This window comes from Scyliorhinus torazame, chromosome 5 (assembly GCF_047496885.1).
Source record: "Scyliorhinus torazame isolate Kashiwa2021f chromosome 5, sScyTor2.1, whole genome shotgun sequence".
NCBI classification, from domain to species: domain Eukaryota; kingdom Metazoa; phylum Chordata; class Chondrichthyes; order Carcharhiniformes; family Scyliorhinidae; genus Scyliorhinus; species Scyliorhinus torazame.
This window is the reverse complement of record NC_092711.1, coordinates 117,726,882-117,747,454: the sequence shown is the minus strand read 5'-3', so window position 1 is coordinate 117,747,454 and position 20,573 is coordinate 117,726,882. Positions and strand designations below refer to the sequence as shown.

The following is a 20,573-nucleotide window of genomic DNA, read 5'->3' as shown; positions in this document are numbered from 1 at the left end:
GGTTGTGGGGGCGAAACCCATGAAAACACGGGGAGAATGTGCAAACTCCACACGGTCAGTGACCCAGAGCCAGGATCGAACCTGGGACCTTGGCGCCGTGAGGCAGCAGTGCTAACCACTGCACCACCATGCTGTCCATTTGTCCATTTATTAAGCAGATGTTAAGTGCCCACTGGTTAGTTTGTACATAGAGTACCTGATTGCGTGTAATTGAATAATTCTACAGACCCCACAAACCACAGTGACATTGTTAAGAAAGCGAAAATCCCGGCGTGATAGAGTAGATGAATTATGGGGTTACAAAATAAAGGCATGGATATCCTGCAACTTCACAATTATTATTTGGCTGGGTTGTTGCAGTATGAAAGAGCCCCACCACTAGACCTGTTAAAGCCACATTACTGTTGGAATACACTGGGGTTTGTGAATGGGTCTGAGTTTTATGAACAAGATCCGGATCAGTCTGGTACTGTGTACTTGATTCACAATGACAGCTGTAGTATCCTTATCAAATACCCATCACAACATTTAGCCTATAAATCTAAGGACATCATCATTATTATTGCCCTTGGAACTGTTGACAGACTTAAGCACAATTCTGAAAGCTCCATTAGTTGTAACACTCTCATTGAAAACATACTTATCTAGCAAAAAACACAAAGCTTCTCCACAGTAGAAAGGAAACCACTCACCCACCAATCCAAACTCTGAATGATTTTGGATGTTGCTGGTAATTGCCCAGAACAAATTGCTTTTTGTCAGATGAAGGTACATCAGCAGCAAGAGTTATGAAGAGAGTGACGGTCATAACCAGGCAGAGTTGAGAATTCGCTATTGTCAGTCCGGAAGAAATGATCAATCGAACACCAAGTCACTTCAATGTATACTTTATTTCACGGCCGGGACCAAGATGCTATATCAGTAACAGCTACAGCACTCAGTCAGTCTTCAAGCATTATACAGCAGGTTATATACAGCATCAGGGACAGCCCCTTTGGTTCCCAAAATTGGGAGGCCACACTTGTGACATTCTGTTGCTCTCAGCTAAGTTATAATTATCTTTAGAATGAGGAACCCATTCTCAACTGCATCCTGTTATTGCAAACTCTCTAGTGCAAAAGCAGACGCGATTCATCTCGAAAGTCACGTACACAGTTACAAAGCTTTGACACTCCAGTTTACACAAAGCTCTATTTGACATTCCATTTCCCATCAAGCTCTATTCCTCTTGAGCCAAACTCTCATTCCCCCCTTTTATCATTTCATGATAACTTCTTCTAATCCATAGCCACTTGTCTCATTGTCTCCCATTCTATCTGCACTTCTATCATTTTCCTACGTACCTCTGCACCTTCTTTCACATCCATTAGTTCTTCCAGGCTCACTTCATGTTGCTGTACTAACTGTTGGGAAATTACTGCTGCACCGACACTTTTACACAAGCATTTCATTGGGAAGCTAAGCATGATTATTACAAGTTTTACGACTACCAGGATTATTAATCCATGCAGTAGGTAAGACCCCCATGATCCGTCAAACAACCAATCTAACCACCCATCTCTTGATGTTTCATACAGTTTCTTAACCTCTTTGCGGATATGACCCACGAGGTGGGTGATGTTCTCCGAACTGTCGGGGATGTAGGTGCAACATTCCGAACCGATCACGGTACATGTCCCATCTTTGTTTGCAAGGAGGTAATCGAGGGCCATTCAGTTTCGTAGGGCTACGGTTCTTATTGCCACCATTTCATTATTTATCTCAGTGGTGTCGTTTGCTACCTCTTCCAGGAATTTTGCTACCTTCCTTATTTCCTTTATTGCAAGAGCTACCCCGATAGGGGGAAGCAGGATCCCAAAGTATCGTTGCGTTTCGGTTATTGCTCTCTTTTCTCGCTTCATCATTTGGTAATGGTCGCCTAAATTGGCGAGGTGGTGTATAAAGGGGACTACATACCCCAGATTACAGGATCCCATCCAATTCTCTGGCAGCCAGGGATATTATTTGTGGCCACAAATAAAGTACGTCCCATAGTATGAAGTGAGTTTGTCCACGTCAAACCCTTCAGCCATCAGGGAGTACTTGAAGGTACCTGTCCCGTTAGCGTATGGGACATCCAGTGTACACCCATAAAACTGAGGAGACGTATATACAGGATAGACCATGGATATGTTGGCCACTACAAATTTGTGCTTGCATCGACTAGCACCTACGAATATCCCTTTAACCACATTCCTTACTAAACATATTATTCCCAGTGGTCTTCCCATGTTGGTGGTATTAGTGAGGGTAAGAAACGGAGGCTGGTGGGATCGGTCATAACTTGGTTGGTACCACATTTCAAAGGTGTTCATCGGATAGCCCCCCTCTTTCCAAGGTCTTGGGGATATGGGGAGAAACGATAAACTAGAAGCTGCCCCGCCATCTGGGTGTCTTACCATAGATGCAATTCTTATAGTCCTGGGGGATTGACGAGTACCATCCTGGTAAATATACCATTCTACTGTTTCTGACAGGTTAAGGGGAACAGGTCTGAGGGGGATCCCTCCCTTAGCATGGGTCGGGATATGTGTACATACCCAGCAACCAGAAACATTCATATCCTTTGCGTACAAATATGACATATACAAATAAGTGTTCACATGCAATTCCCGTTTAGCCCGGGATGGTTGCTTCTGCAAGTCACATTGTAACGACATTGTTCTGGTTTTGTGCCTGCATTCATAATCCCATTTGCAGGCATGTTGGTCGCAGGATAGGCGATGCCGGTGTGTCGTATCCAAGGGCCAGTTTTGACCCTGGCGCAGGAACTGAGCCGAACACCGATCAACGGGCATCATGGTCCATGGTCTCCTTTGCGGGCCCCGACTGGCACAATGCAGGGTGTCCCCTTGGCAAAGATGGTGAGGGCTCCTCCGCTGGGGCTCACAGTCCTTTCGTCTAGTTTCCCCTTCCAGGATTATGGGCCAACCAAGGTCAGAGCGACGAGTACGATATTCATGACTGTAGTTCAACTTTATCGTTCCCCTAGAACTTAATACAAAGAGTTTTAATTCCTATGACATTTTTACACTCTTACAATGATGAATGTGAATCCAAGCATTCCGGCCTTCCACTTTCACGGCCGTGTGGGTGGTCAGGAGAACCTGAAACGGTCCCTCCCATCGTGGCTCCAGCCCTTTCCGAACCCAGTTCCGGATCATAACGTACTCGCCGGGGTTATTAGTGACAGTACTGGACAAGGGGGGTACATCCCCACCGGGCCGCTCGGACCTGCGAGTGGAGACCTTTCAAAACCTTTGTCAGAGCTCTAACGTAATTGGCTATTTCTGTGGTCATGTGGTGAAAGTTGAAATCTTTTGGCTTGTCTTGATCCCAGGGAGTGTGAAAAGGCCTTCCGTACAATATCTCAGCAGGGCTTAATCGAGTTTTTCCTGCTGGTGTAGCGCAAATTTGAAAAAGGGCAATGGGCAATAGCTTGAGCCAGGTAGTGCCTGTCTCAGCCTGTAATTTGGCTAGTTTGGTTTTCAATGTCTGGTTGTCACGCTCCACCATTCCTGCTGCTTGTGGCCTATATGCACAGTGCAACTGTTGTTTTATGCCCAGCTGAGCACAAAATTCTTTGTTAATCTGTCCCACAAAATGGGGGCCATTGTCTGAACTTAGCCGATACGGGATCCCAAACCTGGGAACAATTTCCCGCATCAAGACAACAAACAAAGACCAAAGAACAAAGAAATGTACAGCACAGGAACAGGCCCTTCGGCCCTCCAAGCCCGTGCCGACCATACTGCCCGACTAAACTACAATCTTCTACACTTCCCGGGTCCGTATCCTTCTATTCCCATCCTATTCATATATTTGTCAAGATGCCCCTTAAATGTCCCTATCGTCCCTGCTTCCACTACCTCCTCCGGTAGTGAGTTCCAGGCACCCACGACCCTCTGCGTAAAAAAACTTGCCTCGTACATCTACTCTAAACTTTGCTCCACTCACCTTAAACCTATGCCCCCTAGTAATTGACCCCTCTACCCTGGGGAAAAGCCTCTGACTATCCACTCTGTCTATGCCCCTCATAATTTTGTATACCTCTATCAGATCGCCCCTCAACCTCCTTCGTTCCAGTGAGAACAAACCGAGTTTATTCAATCGCTCCTCATAGCTTATGCCCTCCATACCAGGCAACATTCTGGTAAATCTCTTCTGCACCCTCTCTAAAGCCTCCACATCCTTCTGGTAGTGTGGCGACCAGAATTGAACACTATACTCCAAGTGTGGCCTAACTAAGGTTCTATACAGCTGCAACATGACTTGCCAATTCTTATACTCAATGCCCCGGCCAATGAAGGCAAGCATGCCGTATGCCTTCTTGACTACCTTCTCCACCTGTGTTGCCCCTTTCAATGACCTGTGGACCTGTACTCCTAGATCTCTTTGACTTTCAATACTCTTGAGGGTTCTACCATTCACTGTATATTCCCTACCTGCATTAGCCCTTCCAAAATGCATTACCTCAGATTTGTCCGGATTAAACTCCATCTGCCATCTCTCCGCCCAAGTCTCCAGACAATCTAAATCCTGCTGTATCCTCTGACAGTCCTCATCGCTATCCGCAATTCCACCAACCTTTGTGTCGTCTGCAAACTTACTAATCAGACCAGTTACATTTTCCTCCAAATCATTTATATATACTACAAAGAGCAAAGGTCCCAGCACTGATCCCTGTGGAACACCACTGGTCACAGCCCTCCAATTAGAAAAGCATCCCTCCATTGCTACCCTCTGCCTTCTATGGCCTAGCCAGTTCTGTATCCACCTTGCCAGTTCACCCCTGATCCCGTGTGACTTCACCTTTTGTACTAGTCTACCATGAGGGACCTTGTCAAAGGCCTTACTGAAGTCCATATAGACAACATCTACTGCCCTACCTGCATCAATCATCTTAGTGACCTCCTCGAAAAACTCTATCAAGTTAGTGAGACACGACCTCCCCTTCACAAAACCGTGCTGCATCTCACTAATATGTCCATTTGCTTCCAAATGGGAGTAGATCCTGTCTCGAAGAATTCTCTCCAGTAATTTCCCTACCACTGAAGTAAGGCTCACCGGCCTGTAGTTCCCGGGATTATCCTTGCTACCCTTCTTAAACAAAGGAACAACATTGGCTATTCTCCAGTCCTCCGGGACATCCCCTGAAGACAGCGAGGATCCAAAGATTTCTGTCAAGGCCTCGGCAATTTCCTCTCCAGCCTCCTTCAGTATTCTGGGGTAGATCCCATCAGGCCCTGGGGACTTATCTACCTTAATATTTTTAAGACACCCAACACCTCGTCTTTTTGGATCACAATGTGACCCAGGCTATCTACACCCCCTTCTCCAGACTCAACATCTACCAATTCCTTCTCTTTGGTGAATACTGATGCAAAGTATTCATTTAGTACCTCGCCCATTTCCTCTGGCTCCACACATAGATTCCCTTGCCTATCCTTCAGTGGGCCAACCCTTTCCCTGGCTACCCTCTTGCTTTTTATGTACGTGTAAAAAGCCTTGGGATTTTCCTTAACCCTATTTGCCAATGACTTTTCATGACCCCTTCTAGCCCTCCTGACTCCTTGCTTAAGTTCCTTCCTACTTTCCTTATATGCCACACAGGCTTCGTCTGCTCCCAGCCTTTTAGCCCTGACAAATGCCTCCTTTTTCTTTTTGACGAGGCCTACAATATCACTCGTCATCCAAGGTTCCCGAAAATTGCCGTATTTATCTTTCTTCCTCACAGGAACATGCCTGTCCTGTATTCCTTTCAACTGACACTTGAAAGCCTCCCACATGTCAGATGTTGATTTGCCCTCAAACATCCGCCCCCAATCTATGTTCTTCAGTTCCCGCCTAATATTGTCATAATTAGCCTTCCCCCAATTTAGCACATTCATCCTCGTTCACCACCTTCACCACCGTGGCGGCTTTGCTGTCCACGGTGGGGTAGGCCTCTATCCATTTACTAAATACATCAACGATAACTAACACATGCTTATAACATTGACATCTTTCCAACTCAATGTAGTCCATCTGGAAGGTCTCAAAGGGACATTCTGGTAATGGGGTTCTTCCCATTTCACAGGGTATTGCTTTTCCAGGGTTATACTGCTGGCATACCAGGCAACGGCTGCTAATATTTTGCGCTATATCTTGCAGTCTCGGATGCCACCATGTTTTGAGCAGCACGTCACCTGTTGCACGTGCACCACAATGAGTTGCAAAGTGAACACACTCGGCGATCCAGGCTGCTAATATGTCGGGCATACAAGTTTGCCATGCCGGGGTGACCCACAATTTGTTTACAGGGTCATAACAACATCCCAATTCTTCCCACAATCGTTTTACACAGCCAGGAGCGTCCTCCTGTAATTGAATGACGTCAGTGATGGTCGGCATTGGCTTTTCAGAGGGAGACTGACTTTTCAAGTTTTTAGTCTGACTCATCATTTTGGGCACCACCACGTCTTTTAGTCGAGAGGCCTCTTTGGCTTGGTGGTCCGCCTGCCGGTTGCCCACGTCCACCAAAGTTTTACCAGTTGTGTGGGCTGCGCATTTTATCACTGCTATTTGTTTAGGGAGCATTAAGGCCTGTGACAATTGGGTGACTAACTGCTTAAGAGATATCTGAGTGCCCGCGGAGGTAAGGAATCCCCTGTTCTTCCACAATTGTCCAAAATCGTGCGTAACTCCAAAGGCATACCTGGAGTCTGTGTAAATATTTATGGTTTTTTCTTCCCCAATACACATGCTCGAATAAGTGCAAAGAGTTCAGCCTGCTGATCAGAAAAGGGCGTTTCAAATGCTGCTGCTTCTAGAGTTTCTCCCTGTTAACTATTGCGTAACTGGACAGCCTATCCCCCTTTCACCGACGGATGCACTTCCATCGGTGAATAAGGTCATGTCCGCCTCGGGGATAGGAGCGTCGGTGAGATCATCACGTACGGACGCGTCCTCACGCAAGAGTGTGAGGCAGTCATGAGTCGGGTGGGGACTGTCAAGGGGCGGATCAGAAAGAAATCTGGCCGGGTTAATAGTTGTGCAGTGACGGAACTGGAGTTTCGGGTTATTGAGAAGATAAATTTCATATTTATTCTGCCGGGCCATGGTTAAATGCTGAGTTTGGAGCTGGCCGAGCAGGGCCATGACAGAGTGGGAGCTACAGATCACGATGTCCTGCTGCAGGGTAAGATTGGCCGCTGATTGGAGACTGTTATAAATAGAGGCCAGAATTTGAGTACAAGCGGGGTACCCGAGTGCCACCCGGTCAAGTTTAGACGAATAATAGGCAACAGGACGATGGCGGTCCCCGTGTTTCTGGGTAAGGACAGCGGTTGCACAGCCGGATAAAACAGGACAATAAAGCTGAAAGGGCCTGTCGTACAGGGGGCGGCCCGGTGCTGGTGCCCGCATTAAGGCATCTTTAAGCCGCCCAAAGGCTCCCCGAGCCTCCGGGCTGAACTGAAAGATTCCTGGATTATTGGTGAAAGGGGTAGTAAGCGAGTGTCGAGGGCGATGTTAGGGATCCACTGTCGACAATAATTTACCATGCCGAGCCATCGTCGGACGTCCTTGGCCGTGGAGGGGTCTGGAAAGTGGCGGATGGGCTGCACACGGCTGGGCGATAAGGCTCGCGCATCGGCAGACAAAAGGATGCCTAAGAACTTGACCGTGGGCTGGGCAACTAATTCTTTGGCGGGAGAGACCACATATCCTAGGGTCGAGATAATTCAGCAACTGGGCTGTATCCTCTTTGCAACTTCTTTCCGATGGACAAGCCACTAGTAGATCATCGACATATTGTACCAGCGTTGAGCCGCCTTTCAACTCCAATGGCTGGAGCTGCTGCTGGAGGCAACGGGAAAAGAGGGTGGGCGAGTGTATAAAGCCCTGTGGTAGCCGGGTCCAAGTAAACTGCTGATTTTGATATGTAAAAGCAAAAAGGTATTGGCTCGCAGTATTCGGGGTCAGTACTGGAAGGGGTTATTTTGTATAAAGTTGGTCCTCCCTCGGCCTCTTCCCCTTTGTCTTCCTCTATATCCCCCCTTTGGGTTCTGATAGCAGTCACGAGCCCAATGCCCCTGACGGCCAGAGCTGTAACAAGCGGTATTTGCGGGGGCGGGTGCCGCCTGCCCGGGAGGGAAATTTGCCGAGTAAGGCATTGGTGCCGAATATGGTTGTGGCGGTGGGTAGTGCTGGGGCTGTTGTCTGTACGGGGAGGAGGGAGTTCCATAAGGAGGGGGCAGTGGTCCTCCTTGTTATGGTCTGTTGCTGGCCGCCCAGGGTGGAGGTACATAAAACTGAGACTCCATGGGGTACACAACGGGGTCTGAGGGTGGGGTTGGAGTCTTTTGGGCGTATTCAGTCTTCACTTTAACTGACGGCTTGGATTGGTCACAGGCAGACCCGTTGTGCCAATAGTATTTTACTGCGCGGGCCATTTGGGTCGGGGTATTATCGGACCAGTCCATATTGTTGGTTTTGACTGCGTCTGAAACTTGAGTGGGCAGGCAACTTAGTAACATAGCACAGTATTGGGGAGAGTTACCTCCTGCCTGGTAGTTGCCGTCCCCTCCTTGGTTTTTATAGACTTCTTCAAAGCGCTCCAGGAACGCTTCAGCTCCCTCATTTTTCCGTGGCCTTGTGTCCATTACTTTAGAAATGTCTATTAGCTTCTGTAAGGTGGTAGACAGAGCATTGTAGATAGCGGTTTGCTGGTCACCATCTTGGGCACGCACAGCCTGTAAGGCGTCTCTAGTGGGTGCCGCGGCTCCTGTCTGCTGTCCCAGATGGTTGAGAAAGCGAGTATGCTCTTCTGGGCGCAGAACCTGGCGTACCAGGGCCCATAGATCCCTGGTCTCGGCGCTATAAACTTGCACAGTAGTTCGGAGGAAATCGACAAAGGCTGCCGGAGACTGTTTGCGGTCGGGAACCCGAGTAAGGATTGCCATTATCTCATTAGGCTTCCAAGGCTGATATATACCAATCTGTGCCGGAATATTCAAGGGGGGGTTCGCGGGATTAGAGGCAGGGTTAGGCACTTGCCGAACAGGGTATTGGGCTGGTGGGTAATCGTCATCATAATCGGGGAAATCAACCGCCGGCGCCCCTTCATTCCACGGGTCTTTGGTTTGGGGGAATTGAGCTCGAGTACGGGATCTTGTACGAGTGGCTGGTCCTCTTTGATCGACAGGGGGAGGCGGTGGTGGAAAAGGCGCATCGGGTAGGATGGGAATAGGCACCGTTGGCGGAGGTGGTACTGGTGCTGCGGGAACTGGTGCCGAGATCGGCACTGTTGCGGAGGCCACGGGCGGGGACTGTGGAACGGGGACCGGTATTACGGCAACAGGAACAATCGGGACAGGAACCGGTCCCATTGCCACAGGGGCATAGTAAGGTTGAGGCGGGGGTGCAGTCGGCTGCCTCCTTCCCACTGGCCAATTTTCTAAATCGCTCTCGTCGTCTCCCTCGGTTAAGGCAAGGCCGGCCATTTGTCCGCACGGACTGGGTTGTGGTGGTTTAGACCTAGGAGATCGGGCCCGTTTCTTGTGGGCACACTCCTTCTTTTAAAACCTCAGCGGTCTTAACAATCCCGTCAACTCTATTCCCAATTTTACAGCATTCGCTTGCCAGCAGACGCGTCTTTTAATTTTTGGCAGTACTCTCGCCATAGGACAATCATTTTTTTTGCCGTAGAACTACGGTTATGCTGCCAAATAAGTTGTTGTGCCTCGAGAACAGTGGACAAATCCTTTGGTCCTCCTAGGGGCCATTGTCCTTTTCCTAAGATCTTATGTAATTCTCCGGAGAGCTGTCGTAATTGTTTGGAATGTTCCGGATACTGCTGCAAAGAACCTGAAGCGCGCTTCCACTATCAGAGGTGCTATCCAGAGTATTACCCATCGTCTCCTATCCTCGGATGATCCTTGTGGTTACCAACTTAATTTTGATAGTGATCCTACATCGCTTATTCAATCAAGAATTTAAACGGGGTTATCCTGCCCCGTTACCCAATCAGGAGGCTTAGGCAGATTGTTCTAGTGTTCCGACCGGACACGCAATGGTCAAACCCTGTTTATTGTGGAGTTTAAGGCATCATCCGCATCTGGTGAGAAGTACTATAATTTAGACGGAGTTCTCCGTTCTCAAGACACGGGTTGACAATCACTTGTTTTAATGCCAACCTTTTATCGCGAAGGTATTTAAGCAACCAGAAGGATCATCATTCCCTACGTATCTCTTTTGGGCCGAGGGTCTCCTACCCTCGCACACGGGTTTCCAACCCCAGAATTCGAAGAGGACTCTAACCTCTTACGGGACTCCAACCCAGAGATTCGAAGAGGACTCTAACCTCTTATGGGACTCCTACCCAGGGATTCGAAGAGGACTCTAACCTCTTACGGGACTCCAACCCTTCCTGTAACAGGTTCGCCGGACTGACCTGGATCTCGTAAGAGTCTCTTCAGAAACAGACAGCAGGACCTGGTTGCACTTGGTACAGCGGAGGGGGAAACCAAAGTGGTAACAAGGGTACTCACATTTGGGGGCCCAATCCCTCCTCGGCGTCCGGGCACGATCAGTCAGTTACGCCGTCTGTCTCCGGTGAGGCTCCTTGAGATCCCACCGCTGCCATCAAATGAGAGTTCGCTATTGTCAGTCCGGATGAAATGATCAATCGAACACCAAGTCACTTCAACGTATACTTTATTTCACGGCCGGGGCCAAAATGCTGTATCAGTAACAGCTACAGCACTCAGTCAGTCTTCAAACATTATACAGCAGGTTATATACAGCATCAGGGACAGCCCCTTTGGTTCCCAAAATTGGGAGGCCTCACTTGTGACATTCTGTTGCTCTCAGCTAAGTTATAATTATCTTTAGAATGAGGAACCCATTCCCAACTGCATCCTGTTATTGCAAACTCTCTAGTGCAAAAGCAGACGCGATTCATCTCGAAAGTCACGTACACAGTTACAAAGCTTTGACACTCCAGTTTACACAAAGCTCTATTTGACATTCCATTTCCCATCAAGCTCTATTCCTCTTGAGCCAAACTCTCAGCTGGTTTGCGTGATGGACAGGGCTACATTCACAACCTTTTGTAGTTTCCTGCGGTCTTGGGCAGAGCAGGCCCCAGACCAAGCTGTGATACAACCAGAAAGAATGCTTTCTATGGTGCATCTGTAGAAGTTGGTGAGGGTTGTAGCCGACATGCCAAATTTCCTCAGTCTTCTGAGTAAGTAGAGTCGATGGTGGGCTTTCTTAACTATTGAGTCGGCATGGGGGGACCGAGACAGGCTGTTGGTGATCTGTACACCTAAAAACCTGAGGCTCTCGACCCTTTCTACTTTGTTCCTGAATATTAGTGATTGCCTGTCACCCGCCACACTATTTAATGTAGTTTCCCAGTGCACCTCAGACAACTTGCCCTTCAGACCCTGATAGTTTTCTTCTGTGAGAAGCACCAAGATAAATTAAACAAAGGAACCATCTAACCACCACAGTCCATCTTGATGGCAATGTGGCATGATTTTGGGGTTACCAAACAGAAATGGTAATGAAACATCTTCTAACCTCCAAACACCCTTTCACTCTTTGATCCTTGTGAAATGTGAAACCAGATATTTGCAAGAAGGCTCAGAGAGAATCAGACCATTGGAGACGAAGCCATGAGACCGGCCAGTCGAGCAGAAAGAAACCCTCTGACTATCCCGATTGACCAACAGAATGAACAAAATGCAGTCCTGGATGTAATTGAGAACAGAAACAATAACAGCAGAATCCAGGCCCTGTAATCTGTTGTGAACTTGTTGCTGCCTCAGGAAGTGCGATGAATTACAAAAGCCCTTCGCACATTGAGAGCAGGTGAACGGCCTCTCCCCAGTATGAACTCCCTGGTGTGACTGCAGACGGCATAACCGAGTGAATCGCGCAAATAGAGGTAAACATCTTTGAGTTATGTGGGTGACACCCACGCAGACACTTGGAGAACATGTCTCCACATGGACAGTGACCTGGGGCCATGATTGAACACTGGTCCTCAGCTCTGTGAGACCGCAGTGCTAACCACTGCATTACCTAACAATTTAGATGAGGGAACAGAATGCAATATCTCCAAATTTGCAGATGACACAAGTTGCTTGGGTGGTTGAGCTGTGAGCAGGTTGCAGAGATCCTTCAGTGTGATTTGGACAAGTTGAGTGAGTGGGCAAATGAATGGCAGATACAGTATAATTTGGAGAAATGCGAGGTTATCCACTTTGGTACCAAAAACAAGAAGGCAGGCTATTTTCTGAATTGTCATAACTTAGGAGAGGGGAATGTGCAACGAGACCTGGGTATCCTTGTACACCAGTCACTGAAGGTAAGTATGCAGCGACAGCAGGCGGTAAAGAAGGCAAATGGTATGTTCGTCTTCATTGCGAGCGGATTAGAGTACAAGAGCAGGAATATCTTGCTGCAATTATACAGGGCCTTGGCGAGGCCACACCTGGAATATTGTGTGCAGTTTTGGTCTCCTTATCTGAGGAAGGATGTTCTTGCTCTCGAGGGAGTGCAGAGCAGGTTTACCAGACTGATTCCTGGGATGGTGGGACTGACGTATGAGAGATTGAATCAGTTAGGATTGTATTCGCGAGAGTTCAGAAGAATGGGGGGGGGATCTCATAGAAATCTATAATATTCCAACAGGACTCGACAGGGTAGGTGCAGGAAAGATTTTCCCGATGGTGGGAGTGTACAGAACCAGAGGTCGCAGTCTGAGGATACGGGGTAGACAATTTAAGACAGAGATGAGGAGAAATTTCTTCAACCAGAGAGTGGCGAGCTTGTGGAATTTGTTACCACAGGAAATAGTTGAAGCCAATACATTGTATGTTTTCAAGAAGCAGTTAGATATAGCACTTAGGGTGAAGGGGATCAAAGGATATGGAGGGGAAATCGGGATTAAGCTATTAAATTGGATGATAAGCCATGATCATAATGAATGGCAGAGCAGGCGCGAAGGGCTAAATGGTCTCATCCTGCTCCTATTTTCTATATTTCTATGGAATCCCTTCCCACACTAAGAGCAGGTGAATGGCTTCTCCCCAGTGTGAACTCGCTGGTGTGTCTGCAGGATAAGCTGGCACCCCTGATGGTGCAGATGTTTGAGGAGGAGATAGGGAAGGGGGTGTTACCACAAACTTTGCGGCAGGCATCGGTGTCTCTGTTGCTTAAAAAAGATAATGATCCGACAGAGTGTGGGTTGTAGAGGCCCATATCACTTTTAAACGTGAACTCAAAGGTATTAGCGAAGGTACTGGCAGGTAGGCAGGAGGAGTGCCTCCTGAAGGTGATAGGTAAAGATCAGACGGGGTTTGTGTGAGGGAGGCAGCTCTTTTCAAACGTTAGGAGGCTATTGAATGTGGTTATGGCACCGGCGGAGGGGAAGGAAACATCGGTGGTTGTGGCACTGGACGCCGAGAAAGCGTTTGACCGAGTAGAATGGGGGCACTTGATAGCAGTTCTGGAGCGGTTTGGGATTGGTCCATGATTTGTGGACTGGGTAAAGCTACTGTATAAGGAGCCGGGGCCAGTGTCCGCACAAAAAACATCAGCTCGAGATATTTTTCTCTCCACCGTGGGATGTCCTATGTCCCCCTGCTGTTTGCACTCGCGATTGAGCCGTTGACCATCGCAAAATCGCCGTTAGCCATCGCGTTAAGAGGTTTGGGGGTATGGAAAGGGATAATGCGGGGGGGGGGGGTGATTAGAGCATAGGGTGCCCTTGTATGCCGATGACTTGTTATTATATGTGTCGGAACTGAGTGTGTCAAGAGGGGGAATATTGGAGCTGCTTCGGGTGTTTGGGTCTTTCTCGGGGTACAAATTAAATCCAGACAAGAGTGAGCATTTTGAGGTGTTTCGGCCGGGGGTGTGGGCAGGGGTTCACTTTAGATATCTGGGGGTGCAGGTTACTCGGGATTGGAGGGGGGGGGGTCACTGGAGGGTCGGTTAAAATGAACACGTTGCCGCGATTTCTGTTTATTTTCCAATGCCTGCCGATTTTCCTGCCAAAAGTATTTTTTGGAGAATTTTAAGGAATAATTTCCTACAAGTGGAAACATCTTCTCCATGTCCACTCTACCCAGGCCTCGCAGTATCCTATAAGTTTTAATAAGATCCCCCCATATCCTTCTAAACTCCAACGAGTACAGACCCAGAGTCCTCAACCATTCCTCATACGACAAGCTCTTCATTCCAGGAATCATTCTTGTAAACCTCCTCTGGACCTTTTCCAAGGCCAACACATCCGTCTTAGCTACGGGGCGCAAATCTGCTCTCAATACTCCAAATGGGGTCTGATCAGAGCCTTATATACCCTCAGAAGTACATCCCTGATATTGTATTCGAGCCCACTCGACCTGAATACATTGCATTTGCCTTCCTAACTGCCGACTGAACCTGCACGTTAACCTTTAAAAATTTTTTTTAGAGTACCCAATTCATTTTTTCCAATTAAGGAGAGGTTTAGCGAGGCCAATCCACCTAGCCTGCACATCTTTGGGTTGTGGGGGCGAAGCCCACACAAACACGGGGAGAATGTGCAAACTCCACACAGAAAGTGACCCAGAGCCGGGATCGAACCTGGGACCTCGGCGCCGTGAGGCTGCAGTGCATCTGCACATTAACCTGAAGCAAATCTTGAACAAGGTCTCCCAAGTCCCTTTGTGCTTGTGATTTCCTCAGCATTTTCCCATTTAGAAAATAGTCTATGCCTCCATTTCTCCTTCCAAAGTGCATAACCTCAGACTTTTCCACATTGTATTCCATCTGCCACTTCTTTGCCCACTCTCCTAGCCTTGCTTCTTTTTCTAATCACTTTAAATTAATGCCCTCTGTTTATAACCTTGCCCTAAATATGACTTGCTAGATCAAACATCTATTGCAGATCCTTATTTTTAATGTGGTCAAGTGCCTTTCCATTTGAGAACTGTGACATAAAGTTATTAGAATTATTTGTAGCTAGGGCAGCATGTGGAGCAGTGGTTAGCACTGGGATTACAGCGCTGAGGACCCGGGTTTGAATCCCGGCCCTGGGTCACTGTCCGTGTGGAGTTTGCACATTCTCCACATGTCTGCATGGGTTTCACCCCCACAACCCAAACATGTGCAGGTTAGGTGGATTGGCCAGGCTAAATTGCCCCTGAATTGGAAAAAATAAAAATGATTAGGTACTCTGAATTTATCATTTTTTAAAAAAAGGATTATTTGTAGTTCCCCCACCAATCAGTTTTTTCCATTATCCAGAAGTGACCTTATTTTTATCGGGAGTTCACTGAAGTCTGTTCCTAACATCTCATTATCTAAATTTCCATTTACCACTTTTCATAGAATTTACAGTGCAGAAGGAGGCCATTCGGCCCATCGAGTCTGCACCGGCTCTTGGAAAGAGCACCCTACCCAAGGTCAACACCTCCACACTATCCTCATAACCCAGTAACCCCACCCAACACTAAGGGCAATTTTGGACACTAATGGCAATTTATAATGGACAATCCACCTAACCTGCACATCTTTGGACTGTGGGAGGAAACCGGAGCACCCGGAGGAAACCCACGCACACATGGGGAGGATGTGCAGACTCCGCACAGACAGTGACCTAAGCCGGAATCGAACCTGGGACCCTGGAGCTGTGAAGCAATTGTGCTATCCACAATTCTACCGTGCTGCCCTTTCATGTAGCGCAAACCCTGAAGCGAGAATCTTACCCCTAGACCAACGAGCCGGCATCCTCCTGACCCAGTCCATGGCTTTCTCCCTCATTGTCTGAAACACATGAGCAACTTTTGTATAATCCTGGTGCATACATTTAAGTCTAAATCATTGATATACACCGGAAACTGTGGAGCCCCACTGGAAACAGACGTCCAGGCATCATTCAGCCCTGGATGTGACTAACAGCAGGAACAACAGCTGAATCCAAACCCTGCTGTTGCCTGTGAACTTGCTGGTGTCTGTGCAGGTTGTTTGACTGAGTGAATCTCCTCCCACATACGGAGCAGTTCAACAGCCTTTCCCCAGTACCGCTCCCACATGTGGGCCACATGGTAGCACAGTGGTTAACACTGTTGCTTCAAAGCTCCAGGGACCCAGAATTCCTGGCTTGGCTCACTGTCTGTGCGGAGTTTGCATGTTCTCCCCATGTCTGCGTGGGTTTGCTCCGGGTGCTCCAGTTTCCTCCCACAAGTCTAAAAATGTGTAGATTAGGTGGATCGGCCATGCTAAATTGCCCTTCGTGTCCAAAAAGGTGAGGTCGGGTTATGGGTTAGGTTGGAGGTATGGGCTTAAGTAAGGTGCTCTTTGCAAGGGCCGGTGCACTCGATGGGCCAAATGCCCTCCTTCTGCACTGTAAATTCTATGATTCTGTTTCAGTGTGAACTCGCTGGTGTTTCAGCAGATTCAGTTTACTTTTAAATCTCTTTTCACAGTCGCAACATTTAAAAGGTTTCTGATCTGATCAATGTGAACAAGTTGGTGCCCCAGGAGGAATGATGACCTAGTGAATCCCTTCCCACACAGGGAGCAGGTGAATGGCCTCTCCCCAGTGTGAGTGCGTTGGTGTGTCAGTAAATTTGTTTTACTTTTAAAACTCTTCTCTCAGTCAGCACATTCAAAAGGTCTCTGATCAGAATGAACAAGTTGGTGTCTCAGGAGGTATAATGACTGAGTAAATCCCTTCCCACACACTGAGCAGATGAATGGCTTCTCCCCAGTGTGAATGCGTTCATGTAACAGTAAATAATTTCTGCGTTTAAAGCTCTTTTCACAGTCAGCACATTTAAACGGTCTCTGGTCAGAGTGAATCTGATGGTGAGCCCGGAGGTTTGACAAAGCCTTAAATCCCTTCCCACATTCCAAACAGGTGAATGGCCTCTCCCCGGTGTGAGTGCGTTGATGTGTCAGTAAATAATTTCTGCTTTTAAAGCTCTTTTCACAGTCAGCACATTTAAAAGGTCTCTGATCAGTATGAACAAGTTGGTGGCTCAGGAGGTGGGATGACAGAGTGAATCCCTTCCCACACACGGAGCAGGTGAATGGCCTCTCCCCAGTGTGAGTGCTTGATGTATCAGTAAATCCTTTCTGCTTTTAAAGCTCTTTTCACAGTCAGCACATTTAAAAGGTCTCTGATCAGTATGAACAAGTTGGTGTGTCAGGAGGTATGATGACCGAGTGAATCCCTTCCCACACACGGAGCAGGTAAATGGCCTTTCTCCAGTGTGAATACGTTGATGAGTTTCCAATTCAGACGGGTAATTGAATCCCATCCCACAGTCCCCACATTTCCACAGTTTCTCCATGGCTATTGACAAGTTATCAGGTGTAGGTGGGATGAAGATTTGACGTCACTATCAGATCAGCCGTGATGTTAGTAAATGGTGGAACAGGCTCACGGGGCTGAATGTCCTTTTGCTGCTTCTTGATTCCTTCGGTGCGACTGTCCTTATGTCTCTCCAACTTGGATCATCAGTTGAAGTCTGAGTACGGTGTCTCCCTGATGTAAATGCTGCAATTTAATTTCATGCTGTGTGATTGGTTAAAACTCAGTTCCAGCTAACTGTGGAAAATTACTTCGATGTCTGTGTCTCGGTGCTTTTCCAATAACAGTGGTTTTTAGAAATATTTTACAAAAGACAAAACAGACAACATTCCTCCTTCCACGTTGAATGGTCGGTCCTGATGAATCAAGTGACTGTCATATCTCAACATGATGTTTGCATCTGTAAATATTCTGTAAAAGGAGATTACATTGAAATACTGTGAATATATAAGACACAAGCAGGCCATTTTGTCACAGATTCTGCTGCTGTCCATACTCGGCACACATCTCCGACTCTCCCACCTATCAAATCTCAGCCGATTTTCGATTCCATTTTCTCTCATGTGCTTGTCCCATTTCCTTTTGAAATCATCTCAGCACTTTCCTCAACTCCTTTGCATGGTAATGAGTTGCACATTCGGAACCTGTAATAAATAATTTTGTACTGCCCCCTTGGATTTATTCATAACTATCTTGTATTTATGACTTGTTATTTATTGATGGTCACTATTTCACATCGCCCCTCTCCATTTAATCTTTCCTGAGAGCTGTAATCTCCCATGTTACAAAAGTCATCACTGTCAATGCAGTATAGAATTTGCAAAGAGACAATCCTTTCTGTTGGGTTCAGTTTGTTATGTGCAAATTCTCCAATTCTAACCCCCTGTAAAATGAGTTTACAAAAGCCATCACTGTCAGTCCAGGATAGAAATTCTGAACAGGCAATTCTAGTTTCTCTGGAACATTTTTTTCTCTCGTTTCCCCAAAACTGGAAATCCCAGTCCCACACACTCTCCCTCCTCCCTTGGCTGAAATCCAAACCCATCTCACCATCTGCACTCCCTTTTCTTTCCTCCACTCCCAGTTTTCTCCCTCCCTCTCCTCTGCCTGGGTGCAGTTCTCCAGCTCCTGCCTGCCGACTGACAAAATCAATGGGTCTTGTTGAGGATTTGGGGCCTCCAGCGGGTGTTTGTGAACCCTCCCCACCCACCTGCCAGGGTTTCCTTCCTTGCCAGAGATCAGGGTCCTCATTGATTCGAGTGCAAAGTGGAAGCTCTTATTTATTATCCTCCCTCCCCCATCCTCTGAAGTGAACCATCCTCCAGTGTCTGAAGCAGGATGGTGCCCGTTAACCTGGGCCGGTTCCCGGGAGGGAGGGAGAAGCCCCGCAGCTGCAAACCAGGGAGCTGACAATGATTGTGAACACAGTAAGTAGTCTTGCAACACCAGGTTAAAGTCTAACAGGTTTGTTTCAAACATTAGCTTTCGGAGCACTGCTCCTTCCTCAGGTGAATGAAGAGGTATGTTCCAGAAACATATATGTGGACAAATTCTGTATCTGCATCTTTGAATTTGTCCTCTTCATTCACCTAAGGAGCAGCGCTCCAAAAGCTAGTATTTGAAACAAACCTGTTGGACTTTAACCTGGTGTAAGACTTTGTGCTCACCCCAGTCCAACGCCGGCATCTCCACATAATGATTGTGAAGGTTTGCTCCAGCTCACAATGCCCGGGAACTGATTAACGTCGGGTACGGACCAATAGGGAGAGGAGGCGGGTCTGGGTGACCGATCAAGAGCTTCGGGTCCTCCAGCCAATCAGAGTGAATGGGAGGCGGAGCAAAGCCCGGGCCTGTCTCAGGGAAAAGCCCGAGCAGCTTTCCCCGGTTGAACTGCCGTATCCGAGCTTCGTGTTTGGAGTTTGGGGCCGACACGGAGTGTTTATGAGGTCTCCCGACCCACCCGCCGGCCCCATTCCTCCCGCAGGACTCACCGCCCGGGATTTGACCGGCTGAAGAATCCCATCCGACCGCCTGAATCCTGAGCTGTCATCAGCACTACGCATGCTCCAGTCCACGTGGGCGACCGGGCTCAGCCCCGCCCCTCATTCACTCCGAATGGTTGGAGGACCAGCTGCAACCACTCGGTCCTCCAGGCGGAGCCCTGGCTTGCCATTGGTCCAGAGCTGCCCTCAACACTCCCAGGGCATTGTGAGCTGGAGCATGCGCAGTGCCGATGCTGGACTCGGCCGGGAGGTTTCACTGAAACCCGGCGGAGATTCCGAACCCCAATAAGAAGTTTCCGGGCCCGGGTTTGCATCGAGCGGGGGGGACAGCTGCGGCCTGCTCCCGGTGACAGGCCTGAGTTAACGGCCGCCGTCTTTATAGAGGCTGCAAACCCGCAGGGGGCAAAACATCAGAGACAGAGTTTGTTGTGAAACCAATGGGATATTGTAAAACAGGAGGTCAGGGTTACAGTCAACAACAACAACTTCTATTTATATAACACCTTTAACATCATAAATCATCACAGTCAACCTCACAGGAACATTATAAAACAAAGTGAGACACCCAGACACAAAAGGAGGTATTAGGGCAGGTGACCAAAAACTTGGTCAAAGAGGTCAGTTTTAAAGAGTCTGGAAGGAGGTAAGTGAGGTGGAGACGGGGAGGTTTAGGGAGGGAATTCAGTGCTTGGGGCGGAAGGAACTTAAAACCATGGTGGAGTAATTAGAATTGGAAGTGCACTAAAGTCCAGGATCAGAGCTGTGCAGATATCTCAGGGGGTTGTGGGGCTGGAGGAGATGACAGACACAGGGAGAGACGAGGCCATGGAGGGATTTGAAAACAAGGGTGAGAATTGACTGGGAGTGAATGCAAGTCTCGGAGCACAGGGGTCATAGGGGAAAGGAACTTGCTGTGAATTAAGACATGTGTAGCAGACTTTTGGATAGCTTTAAGTTTACAGAGGTAGAATGTGGGAGAGCAGCCAGGTGTGTAAAGGAATTGTCGAATCGGGAGGTGACGATGGTAAATTGCCTTAGTATCTAAAAAGGTTAGGGGGGTTATGGGGATAGGTGGAGGCTTAGCTAGGGTGCTCTTTCCAAGGGCCGGTGCAGACTCGATGAGCAGAATGGCCTCCTTTTGCACTGTAAATTCTATGAAGTCAGAAGATCATATT

General features: G+C 47.9%; 2 protein-coding genes and 1 long non-coding RNA gene across 8 annotated transcripts in view; 1 reads left to right on the top strand and 2 right to left on the bottom strand.

Annotated features, from left to right (window-relative positions):
• Positions 1-871: 871 nt before the first annotated feature.
• LOC140421698 (uncharacterized) lies at positions 872-6,880 on the bottom strand. Its single transcript, XM_072506527.1, has 2 exons — positions 6,737-6,880; positions 872-3,033 (listed from the first exon to the last, which is right to left on the bottom strand). Exons 1-2 carry the CDS (start codon positions 6,781-6,783, stop codon positions 2,001-2,003), a joined length of 1,080 nt encoding a protein of 359 aa, XP_072362628.1. The 5' UTR covers positions 6,784-6,880; the 3' UTR covers positions 872-2,000.
• Positions 6,881-6,984: 104 nt separating this feature from the next.
• The window catches only part of LOC140421710 (uncharacterized), a 52,030-nt gene continuing 38,441 nt past the window's right edge, over positions 6,985-20,573 (top strand). For 3 of the 6 annotated variants that reach the window (XM_072506566.1, XM_072506565.1, XM_072506564.1), the window contains exon 1: positions 7,003-7,219. The gene's annotated coding sequence lies outside the window, so the exon portion shown is untranslated. Of the gene's footprint in view, positions 7,220-20,573 lie in introns of all 6 variants that reach the window. The other 3 variants (XR_011947022.1, XR_011947021.1, XR_011947020.1) reach the window with 3 other exon arrangements.
• LOC140421727 (uncharacterized) lies at positions 10,721-19,491 on the bottom strand. The gene is made up of 2 exons (XR_011947042.1): positions 19,387-19,491; positions 10,721-17,806 (listed from the first exon to the last, which is right to left on the bottom strand). It is a non-coding gene; the product is annotated as an uncharacterized lncRNA (long non-coding RNA).

Excerpts from the sequence above, each read along its gene's own strand:
- LOC140421698 (XM_072506527.1), bottom strand. The coding sequence starts at position 6,783 with ATGTGTATTGGGGAAGAAAAAACCATAAATATTTACACAGACTCCAG. Across the intron at positions 3,034-6,736 it reads AATATTTACACAGACTCCAG|TTCTAGGGGAACGATAAAGT; the intron begins GTATGCCTTTGG and ends CTTTGTATTAAG.